The sequence below is a fragment of the Dermacentor silvarum genome, chromosome 1 (genome assembly GCF_013339745.2).
Source record: "Dermacentor silvarum isolate Dsil-2018 chromosome 1, BIME_Dsil_1.4, whole genome shotgun sequence".
NCBI classification, from domain to species: Eukaryota; Metazoa; Arthropoda; class Arachnida; order Ixodida; family Ixodidae; genus Dermacentor; species Dermacentor silvarum.
Genome location: NC_051154.1, coordinates 129,699,975 through 129,711,937, shown reverse-complemented (window position 1 = coordinate 129,711,937; position 11,963 = coordinate 129,699,975). Strand labels below are relative to the sequence as shown.

At 50.1% G+C, this 11,963-nt stretch overlaps 1 protein-coding gene across 1 annotated transcript in view; it reads right to left on the bottom strand.

Annotated features, from left to right (window-relative positions):
* Positions 1–422: 422 nt before the first annotated feature.
* The window catches only part of LOC125946229 (uncharacterized), a 32,729-nt gene continuing 21,188 nt past the window's right edge, over positions 423–11,963 (bottom strand). The window contains exons 2-4 of the mRNA XM_049668839.1: positions 4,891–5,479; positions 2,906–3,963; positions 423–982 (exon numbers count right to left, since the gene is read on the bottom strand). Coding sequence (XP_049524796.1) covers positions 3,021–3,963; positions 4,891–5,479 — 1,532 coding nt within the window. The 3' untranslated portion in view covers positions 423–982; positions 2,906–3,020. The remainder of the gene's footprint in view (positions 983–2,905; positions 3,964–4,890; positions 5,480–11,963) is intronic.

The following is an 11,963-nucleotide window of genomic DNA, read 5'->3' as shown; positions in this document are numbered from 1 at the left end:
ATGTTCACGATCACACCACATCGACTCAGACCAGCGTGTCAGATCCACCACCCGATCAGCACCTACTGCATCTTTGGGATTCTCGACGAGGCCTTCTGAAACGATGGCGCCGCAACAAAAGCAACCGCCGTCTACGTGCTCGAATTAACCGACTTAATGAAGAAGAAGAAGAACGTAAACTTTATTATCAAATCAATAAGATTTGAGTCCGGCGTATTTTTAGTGGGTCTGGGCACCCGCCGCGGATGCGGTTCCGAGACCTTGTCTCGAAGAGGCTTCCTCGGCTCGCTGGACGGCCCAGAGCTGTACTGTCAGGTTCGAGCTGAGCAGTGCGGTGGAAGAGACGGAGGTGTCGGCACTGCCCGAATTGTTTTTTTTTTTATGTCCTGACATTCCCATAACATGTGATTAAGTGTGGCAACCTCGCCACAGGATGTGCATCTGTTTGTAGTGTACGTGTCTGGATACATGGCGTGCATGAGTCTTGGGTTTATGTAAGAATCAGTTTGTAATTGCCTGTAGTGTACTGCTTGCGCCCTCTCTAACTTAGCGTGAGGGAATGGTTATACGCGTCTCTGTAACTGGTAGTGTGTCGTGATGTCGTGGAACCTGGTCAAACGATCCTCCCACGCCCAGACGTTTGCAGTACCCCGCGGGGGCTCTTTCTCCGATGATGCTCGGTGAGTGAGGCCTCGAGCAACGCGGTGAGCCGCTTCGTTGGGGGTGCTCAGTCCAGTGTGTGCCGGGATCCATAGCAAGTGCCTTCGGTTATCGACGTCGGCCTCTCCCTGGTGTATGGGATGTCGCTTGAGTATGTGATACGCCTCTTGCGATGTGCGCCCATTTGCAAAATTGCGAATTGCCGTTTGCGAATCGCAGATCACGTATCTAGCCTTGGTTTGTGTGAGGGCCAGTGCTATGGCCGCTTCCTCTGCCGCTTCGGCATATGCCGTGTTCACGGTGACGCTCGTGAGGTGGTTACCTTAAAGCCCCTATATAAAAAAGTAGCGACACTCTCCTCCTCCACCTTCCCTCCTCCTCAATTCTCCTCTCTTTCGCGCTCGCTCCTCGACCGTGGCGCCGCCTACACCGCTCGAGCGTAGCAGACGACCTTTCGCAGAGTGAATGCGCGCTTAGCAAGGCGGTGCGTTTGAGCGTTTGCGTTTGCTTTCTAGCTTCGAGTAACTTCGTGTACAGCATAGAATTTCTGTAAGGAGGGTTATATAAATTCAGTGACGGCAGGTTTTCGTTTATTCCTGTTTTGAAAACTTCTTTTAAGTACCTAAACGAGCGCCAACGCCGTACCATGACGACCCCGAATGTATCGCGTGCGCTACAATTAGGTACGTAACATTTGTCAAGCGCGTGTCGCAAGATATTGTTGCGAATTGGTGTAAATAATAAGTTTGTGATCGAATGTCAACATCTTGGCCTCCACCAAGCCCTCGGTAACCTAAATAATCCGCACCGTCCATACCATGTGAATTCGCGACGCGTATCAGATGACGTAAAAAGGCTGATAGAGGACACAAACAATCGCTGCCCTGAAGGTTCGATGGGGCATTACAAGCTACAAAGCTGCCTACATGCGTGCTTGCCAATCTTATAAGCACGCGCCAAGGCTCGGGGTGGGCGCTGGTCCTATTATGTTTCTAGTGCCTCATACTCGACAGAATTTTGCGCGGTCGGTCATCCAGTCGGGACTCTGCGTACATAGAAAATGAAATCACTTTTTTAGCATTCGCTCGCGAAGCGGGAAGGCGGTAACAGCGCTTCACTCAGTCTCAAACTAGAGCATAGTGAGCTTACGTTCAGTAAATTATTTTTTCAGGTTTGTGACTTGTCACGTTAGCTCGTCCGTTCACGAAGTGACGTACTTGTCACCAACACAGTTGCATTAAGGTGCATGCTTTGGGAACGGTTGCGAGCGGGTGACCGCACGTTTTCTTTGCGAGTGCTCCACCGCCGCTTCTTAAAATTCACACACTTTAAAGCTCACGCGAATTAGCATGTATGTACGTCTCAAAGACCTTTGATGCTGTCATTTGGCGACGAACGCACCCTGTAACTCAATTTTGGTAGAGTACGCACGTTTTTCATCGGTGCCTTTGTATCGCTTATCAACCGCGCTACCACCAACGACAAACACGAACGAAAGAGGCAAACAAAGCTGTTTGCTGTAAAGAGGGCTATTAAGTAACCACAATTACGATAAAGAGTTGCTTTCCTAAGATGACTTTTTACACTCGACCCTTTAATTTTATCAAAAGGACTGCGCAGAATCTTAAAAAAAAAGTTCCGGAATCAAGTTTCGGAATGACGTTCTCGCACGCAGCCTCGCGTGCCCGCGAATGCAAGCCTGTAGGCGTACAAAACGATTAAGCGCGCCGACTACACGTCCAAATACACCAAAGTACACGTACTCGCAAATTACCTCGCATAGTCGTGTGGAGAGTGTTGGTCTGAAGTTCTTCCTGCCAATTCGATGAATCCACGTCTTTCTTCTTAACCCGTCGCGCTTACCGGACGGTATCGAGAAGAGTCGCTTGCCTTTGCTAGAAGTATTTTGGCATCCAAAGGCGCAGCAAGCCATGGTTATGGAAAATGCCTTGAAGCGACGTCGCACTTGCCACAAAACTTAGTTTAACGCATTCTCAAACTTAAACAACAAGGAAGAGCAGCGGTACCAACGTGCGCTCCTCGCCAGTCGGTAGACGCTTATCAAGCGAAAATGGCGACGGAGCGTGATCGTAAACAAACGCAGCCAGCGTCCGGCGGCTCGGCGGTCCACGTGATGTCATTAGGCCAATACCAACGCGGCGTCGGCCTCGGACAGGGTGTGCGAGGAGGCGGCGGCATTCTTCAAAGCGTGACGCTACTTTTTTATATAGGGGCTTTAGGTTACCTCGGTGGCTAGTAACTGCCGCCACGAAACTCTTCCTGTCTCGATAACGGGCTGCGTCGGTGAAGACTGCCTCCTTGTCGTTGGAGTAACTTTGGTTCATGTGTTGTGCCCTGGCTTAACGTCTCCCCGTGTGGTGTTGGGGGTGCATGTTGCGAGGCAATGTGGGCACGTATAGTTGCTCGCGCATGGTTCTTGGAATTTCCACTTTGACGCCGTGCTGCGTGTGGTATGTGATGCCGAGCTTTTCGAGCACGTGCCTGCCCGGGCGGGTCTTGGATAGCCGCTCGAGTTGGGACACTTGTTGCGCCTCCACGAGTTCCTCGAGCGTGTTGTGCAAGCCTAGTTCTAGGAGCTTGGTGGTGCTCACTCCGGGCGCAAGTCCCAACGCACATTTGTACGCCTTGCGTACGAAGGCGTTGAGCTTGTTCCTTTCCGCAACCGTCCAGTTGTGAAACGCTGCCGTGTACGTTATTTGAGAAATAACGAAGGCTTGTATAAGTCGTATGACGTTGCCTTCGCGCATGCCCGCGTGTTTGTTGGTGATGCGTCGGATGAGCTGCATCGTGCTGGTGGCCTTTGATGTTATCTTGCGAAGTGCTTCGCCATTGCCGTCCTTGTGTTCAATCATCATTCCTAGTACCCGAATCTTTTCTACCATCGGGATGGGTAGGCCGTTTGATGCCGTTAATTGTATCTCTTCCTTTTCCGGGGGGTTGTAGCCTTTAGGTGGGCGCCCCTTTCTGACCGGTCTATATAGCAACAGTTCGGATTTTTCGGCCGAGCAGGTGAGTCCCGTGCCCACGAGGTAGTTTTCCACGCACTGGATGGCCTGCTGTAAACGTTGCTCGATCGCTCCGTCGCTGCCCGTTGTCGTCCAGATCGTAATATCATCCGCGTATAGCGTGTGGTGCAGTCCTTCGATTTGCACCAATCGGTCGGGTAATCCCAGCAGGACGAGGTTGAAGAGCATCGGCGAGATGACCGAGCCCTGCGGGGTGCCCGAGCTCCCGATGTTGATTTGATCTGAGTCTAGTTGTCCCACTCGCATGCGAGCTGTTCTTCCCGTTGGAAGTCTCGGATGTAGTTGTACGTTGGCAGTTCGAGATTTAGGTTGTCTATTTGTCGTAGTATGGCATCGTGGCGAACGCGATCGAAGGCCTTCTTCAGGTCCAGCCCGAGGATGGCTCTCGTCGAGCGCCCCGGATTGTCTATGAGTTGGTGTTTTAGTTGCAGAAGGGCGTCTTGCGTGGAGAGATGTCTTCTGAACTCAATCATGGTTTGTGGAAATAATTCGTTGTCCTCGAGGTAATCCGTGAGTCTATTAAGAAACGCGTGCTCCATCAACTTGCCTGCGCAGGACGTGAGGGAGATGGGGCGCAGGTTCTCCAGCTGTAATTTCTTGCCGGGTTTTGGTATCAGTATGATATTTGCTTTTTTCCATTGCTGTGGTAGCTTGCCGTGCGCCCAACACTCGTTAATGTATTTTGTGAGTTTCTCAATTGATCCGTAATCGAGATTGTGTAGTGCCCTATTGAATATTCGATCGGGGCCAGGGGCCGACTTGGTGCTGAGTTTGACGAGGGCCGCCTGGATTTCGGCAACGGAGAATTCCGCGTCCAGGGTGGCGTTGCTTTCTCCCGTGTAGTCCGGATGTATTAGCGGTGGCGTTTGAGATATGTAAAGGAGTTCCGCATCCCGTAAAAAAATGCTGTTCCGTTCCCCCATAAGCGTGTATGATTTTGTATATGCCTTGCATGTGTGTGGTCTTGGTGTTGGCGGGATCTATCACGTACCGCAGCATCTGCCACGTGCCACGCGTGGTGAGTTGACTGTCCATCTCCGCGCATTTCTCTTCCCATTGTTGTCGTTGCAAGGTAAGCGCGTGCTTTTCTATTTCTTTGTTGAGCTGCGCTATCCGTTTACACAGTCTCCTATTGCGTCTCTGTTGTTTCCATCGGCGCTGCAGGTGGGTCTTGGCTTCCCACATGTGCAGTAACCGGGAGTCTATTGCATCGAGCCCAGCTTTTGACGGCATCGTTTGCGTCACGCGCTCGATGTCCCGCCGCAGTTGGTCGGTCCATTGGTCTATGTCTTTGATGTCTGCCACCTGTTGCTTGTCACGATGTTTGCGTAGTTGATTCCAGTTGGTGATCTTCATTTGGCGACCGGCATTGTGTTCCTGCGGGCCGTCTTCTGCCGTTATGCAAATGATGTAGTGATCGCTTCCCAAGTCTTGCATGGTGTTTGTCCAAGTGACTTGGCGTGTGTTGCACGTAAAAGTAAGGTCCGGCGTCGTGTCCGTGCTGACGCTGTTGCCCTGCCTTGTTGGTGCCGCGGGATCGGTGACGAGCTCGAGTCCGGCGTATTGCACCGTTGCCCACAGATGCGTGCCTTTGGGCTGATCGTGCTTGTAACCCCACGCCGTGTGCACCGCGTGCACCGCCGTGTGCACCCCCGGGGTCCGGGGTGCGGCTCCGGGACCGGGAGCGGCCTCGGCTGCGGGTCCTGGATCTCGAGCGGGACTTGCCGGCGGAGCTGGTGGCTTTGGCGGCCTCTTCCGCCTCCTCGGCGGCCCTGTGTCGTTCCCATTGCCCCTTTGTCACGACGTAGGGGGTCTTGTACCATGCGCGGCAGTTGCGATCCGCCGTCATGTGTGTTCCCCAGCACAGCTTGCAAGCACTGAATGAAGAAATCGCCGATTATTCCGACACACTTACGCGAGAGAGCTGGCTCCACACTTGTGACCGTCTAGCCACTACCATGCACCTCGGCTCTGCATGGTGTCTCCTTCGCTCCCTTCTTAATCCTGCGGCCACACGCACGAGCAGCCAGCACGCTTTACGCAAGATCCTCGATTCTTATGACACAGTGGAAGCTCTCTATCAAGATCTCTGGGACACCTACATTCCCCCATACGATAAACCAACGTACCCAGATTGCACAGGACCCCCCTCAATCAATCTCGATCTTTCGAATCCTTTCACTCTTCATGAACTCCGAGCAGCTGTTTCAGCTCTCCTATCCGGGTCAGGACAAAGTCTCCAATTGTCACCTTCGCAATCTCGCCGACTCAGATTACGACTTCCTAGTTTCTGTTATGAATAATGCCTGGAATACTGGGGACCTTCCTTCTGCATGAAAGCATGCCGAAATCATTTTCATACCCATACCAGGGAAACCACCTACACTTGTATCCCTTCGACCTATTTCCCTCACCTCCTGCATCGGTAAGCTCATGGAGCGCTTAGTACTTCGCCGTCTTCAGCGTTTCTTAGAGAATACATCCTACTTACCTCCTACTCTCATTGGCTATTGTGAACACATCTCCACGCAAGATGCGTTTTTACAAATCCAACATGACATTCTCTCTGACCCTAGCACCTCGAAACTGCGCGCTATACTAGCTCTTGACTTTTGAAAAGCCTTCTACAACATGACACATGATTCAATGTTGTAGGAACTTGCTCGCACGGACTGTGGTGCTCGCATGTACAATTACGTTCGCTCGTTCCTACGCGGTCGCTCCTACTCCCTACGATTCGCCGATGCCCCGACATCATCCGTATATTCGCACCTTCAGCGCGGTATACCGCAAGGCTCAGTTCTTTCTCCTCTGCTCTTCAACCTCGCCATGTGCGTCGTTCACCGCGCCCTCGAACCGTTAACCTCCATCCGCTATACTATCTATGCAGATGACATAACCACCTGGTCTTATCTAGGTTCACCGGGATACATACAAGACTGCCTACAGGACGCCTTTGCTACCGCGTCGGCTGCCGCCAAAACAATCGGGCTTTCTTGCTCACCCGCTAAATCTGCTCCCCTCCTTGTCCACCATCCTCGATGGCAACCCCCTCCCCTAGCACTACTACTGGATCGTCATCCCATTCCTCTAGTAAAATCCATAAATATTCTCGGCCTCGACATCCAAGCCGATGGCGGAGCTACTGGATCGTCATCCCATTCCTCTAGTAAAATCCCAAAAACTTCTCAGCCTCCACATCTAAGCCGATGGCGGAGCCTTTTCTGCGATCGGGCACATTCTCCTGCAAGGGGAACGAATTCTACACCTAATGCGTCGCTTCACTAACCGGGTTAGGGGCCTACGCGAATCTGAACTTCTTCGTCTTCGTGACGCACTCCTTCTATCTCGCTATCGCTACCAGCTCCCTTATTTAACTCTTCGACAATAAGACCTTAATCGCCTTGACGCACTCGTACGCAAAGCAACAAAAATTGATTTGGGGCTCCCTATCAGTCCCAGCAAGGACCGCCTAGCTCAGCTGGGCGTCCACAACACTACAGAAGAGATTACTCTGGCTCACCGTCGCAACCAGGAACTTCGCCTGAGCACCACCACTCAGGGACGCCACATCCTGGCCTATGTCGGCTTCTCTGTCTCCACGTCCACCTCCACCACCTCTACCGCACCTTCGTCATCCTGCGCGGCACTCCTACGAATCTCGCCATTATCTCGCCACATGAATCCCTGTATACACGCACAACGCCGCGCGGCTAGAATCCGCTATTTTCAGCCTTTCATCCGCAATCATCCAAACCGTCATTTCTATTACACGGACGCTAGCGTCTCCTCACTCGGCTTTGCCATAGTAGTTCTTTCGGGCAGCTATGCTATTCTCCATAGAGAAGTCCTCTCGGTAACAGATCCCACACTTCCTTAACTACATGCGATAGTAGCTGCTTGCCGATATCTTCCCCCCAACACCCCGCACCTGCCTATCATTTTCACAGACTCCATGCATGGCCGCCTGTCGCTCTTTATTACGCGGGGAACCTCCTACCCCTCTGGCACACATTCTCCAAAGTAGTCTTAATACACCAGTTGAAATCGTGTGGGTACCTTTCCATGGCACGCGGGACTGTCGGGGAACGAACGGGCTAACCGGCTCGCCTGTGACACTCTTCGCCAGGCTCCCGACTTCCTCGGGCCAAGCTCACATGATTTCCGACCTCCTCCCAATTCTCTCCAGCCCTATCCTTCACGCATTCGCGGAAGAGGCACCTCCGCGTTGTCACAGGTGCGGCGGTCATCCCAATGGCTCTCACATACTGTGGTAAAGCGGTGCACTTGTTTACATCGACATCTACAGCCACAGATTCTTGTTAGCGTCAAGTATTGGGGAAAAGGTGCATCGCTGATATGAAATAATGTCAAAATGTAGAATAAAACGCTTTTGGGCCGCGTTGTTCCACCGTGAGACGAGTCAGTATGAGCGGCTGAGCCACTTAAATAACGGCGACTTTGATTCAGTTACATATATCGGGCTGTTAATTTATTACCGATTCTCGCTTTTCTTTAACTTCACCATACTTACAGTTTGCGCGTGCCATAAAGCATTACTAGAGAAAACTGTGCTCGCATAAGCGCTCATTTAAAGGCCGTGTTGTTCTCCCGCGAAAACGCGGATGCCATCGCTGACACCGTTGGTATATAACTGAGCGAGGCGGTTGTTAATGCGGCTGTACCGAATGTACCGTCTCTTGTTTCACGTTTGACGCTGAGGTAAACAGTACATATCAGGAATTAAGAAATGTGTCTGCATACCAACACGTACAAACCCACCCATCTACGTTGCGAATGCGACCGGCAGCCTACGGGAACGGTGACGTACAGATGTTGGCACAGCCGTTGGGCACAGCGCTGTGTCGCCGCTTGCAGCTTATTGTCTACGCGCCGTGCGAAATGAAGAATAGTTTATTTCAAATCGCTAAGGCCAGAACTGAACTATAAAAGCAGTTTCCTTTGTCCTAACTTGCTTACTTTTCAGTACAGGTCCGCCGGAAGCGTGGGCACAAACTCGATGGCGCCAGGCCTAATTTACCTTCGCTGTACATGATCAACATTGGCTCAAACTTCATGTGCACTGCTTGAGAGGGTCTAAGCTTCCGCATTTCAACTTCGTAGGCATGTTTCGACTGACTTTGAGCGCGATTATTTATATATAGCAACGGAGGCGTTGTGGCTATCACGTTATCGGTTCGACGGCCTATCGCGCGGGGTTCGGTCGAACGATGGTCGGCACGGTAATTTTATCGGTGCCGTCGACAAGAAAGCCCGTCGCAGTACCAAAGCTAGTCTTACGCTACGCACGTTTTCGGTACCGCACCGACGTCGAGCTACCAGTGGAGTTTCAACACGGTAAACGGCCCGAGTTGGCAGTAGCGCGCGTCCGAGCGCTTTTTTTTTCCCGGGGGACGTTTCCCCGAGATGGGCGCTCGGCCGCGCGCGTGACCCTTCCAAAACGTTTCGCGACTAATTCGCCAGGGCATGGCGCATGCGCCGTCTGGCCGTGAAAAAGGCGGATTGAAGTATGGCGGCAGGCATACACAGCTCCCAATTTCTCAAGACGGGCGAAAGACTGCGTGAAATTGCACTGCTCAGCTATTATGATCAAGCAATATCCAGGCACCACATGTTCGTGAGACGCAATAAGCGAAGCACATTATTCTGCGCAACGTACAAACGCTGGCCAGGTGATTGGCGTGAGCTGCACAGCGGGCATCGAATTGTGCTGATGCACGACATGGGGCCACAAAAAACGTCACCACTTGCAACGCTAATGTTAATGACTTTTCCGCGGGGATAAACAGCGCATCGAACTGTCAAGCAATAGCGCTTGCGTTTGTGCACACAGCGCTTTTGTGAGTAGCGAAAGCTTGAGCGCTACCATTTTTAAACTACCAATTACAGCCAAACGCAGTTCGCGTCTTTTGCGACTCGGTAAAAATCATTTCACGGAACAATTAAAAGTTCAGGTTTATGGGGTTATAAAAAATCACTTATTCGTCCATAGAGTATAAAACTTGCAAAAAACGGTCGATTATCGTACATGTATGCCGCTTTTTGGTGCGAATTTGCCGGATGGTACGCAGGTACTGCCGCCGCCACAAGATGATGTTTAACTCGAGGAGAGCAGAGTTTCTCTCCCAATTGCGAAAAGAAAAGCCAATGTCTTTGAGCAGCCTTTGTATTGTACGTATACACATATTTTAGGCATATCCATGTCAGTATCACTATGCACATATCGAGCAAATTTTGCGGCTGTCAGAAATTTATTTCGCAGGAAATACTGGTGCACTTTTCTTCGTAGAGCGGCGAGGGAGACACTGGGCGCGTTAAGTTAGCGCGCTCTGAACTCCAAAGGAGCACGCTCGAGTGCGGTCGAGTGCGATGCCTTCGGAGCTTAACTAGAGTGTACTAGATAATGGTCGAGTGGGCCGAACGGCGCTCTCCCGCTGAGGCGCCGCGTGTGGAAAAATTATGCGAGGGCGCTGCGAGCGAACTGGATTGGGGCGGAGCCGCGCTCCGCGGCATATTCAACGTACTTTCGCTGCGGGCGCCGAGGCCGATTGTGCATAGTACGCTCTTAAAATAGTGCTTTATTTCAACTGCAAATTTATGTTTACACCATCTTGCTAAACATATATATTTGAGGCATGGATTATACAACGCGTCGTCTTCAGTTTTGCTGGCGTTGTCAAGCGCGTCGTCTGCTAGCGAGCGCGTTTTCGCTACGCGGATGCTGGTGGCGCCCAGTTTTTCTCGCAAAACGTCTGTGTAGTGCATTTTTTTGTTGTTTGTTTTAGTTGCTTTGGTGCGCCCATGACTCTTGACGGCGGGTACCAAAGGTAGTTTTAGCCAAGTGAACCATTGTTTTTAACACTGTCTTCTAAAAGCAACTGGCATCTCTGCAACATGAAGCTACGTAGAAAAATTTTATTACTGATTGAGTGTCATTTTACGCGCGCTTCTTGTCGGTGGATATTGATCAGGAACAATGATCGAAGAAAACAATATTAAAGTGAAAAAAAACAGGTTTATTAGCTGCGTGGCGCGAAGAATGACCGATGTATTTCTACGTAATTAAATAAAAGGGTACATTGAGAATGGTACAAATGGTACAGTGAGAACTCCCGACCGTGCACGTTTGCATATGCAACACACGTATTAGTGAATACTTCACATAAAACTCTCATTCGCAGAAATAATATTCATAGCAGGCAATTAAAACTATATATATATATATATATATATATATATATATATATATATATATATATATATATATACATGCAAGTGTTATTGATATGCTGTACGACGCCGAACAGTCGTTTCCGTACGAATGTAACGCATAACAGCACTATTGCAGTCTCAAAGGTGAGTTACCGATGCAAGTGCAGACTGTTATTCCGAATGATTGTGCTGCCGGAGAGTTGTGGCTGTTGCGCAGAGGCGCAGTTCCTGAGAGAATTAACGCAGGGGTGTTAATAAGTCCGGCTAATAAGCTGCTAATAAGCCCTGCTAATAAGTGTAATAAGCTGTCATTCAATATAAATGCCCCGTTTTGGGGCAGCCTATAAATCTGCTAACTTGATTCAGGCAAGGAAAACTTTTTTTTTTTTTTGACAGTCTCACCATCTTTGCAACCCATTAAAACTGGGTGCCCCATGTGGTACCCCACTTATCGTCTTGAACGAACGCAGCAGATCTACACATATCTGTACGTGTATGTGAGGTATGCCGTTTCTCTAATTGCTTCCTTATTGTCGTTATGATAGTGCGTTGAATAACTGAAAGCAGCCGTTTATAATATACAACCTGCTTAGTTGAGCGGACAGACATTTGGGAATGGCATTACATTTATGTATGAAATATAGGATAGGCGTAACATGTTTTTCTCGGAAATCAGACTCGAGAATAATTTATTTTGTTCACACTCCTAGAAAAAAGACGAAGAACGCAGCCACCTGTCTTTTTATTTTTTAGTTCAAACAAATTTGTGGGTTTTATGTGGCAAAACCACGATATGAGTATGAGGCACCCGGTTTAGATTTCCCCACCTGGGGCTTTTTAACGTGCACCTAAATAGAAGTACACGAGTGTTTTCCATTTGTTCCCATCGAATTCCGCGACGGATTGAACCCGCGAGCTCCAGTTTAGCAGCGCAACGCCGTATCCACTATACCGGGTGTTCGAAATTAAGGTTTAGAGAATTTTTAAAAATCTCCTGTGGCAGTTAGCACAATTCTCATTGAT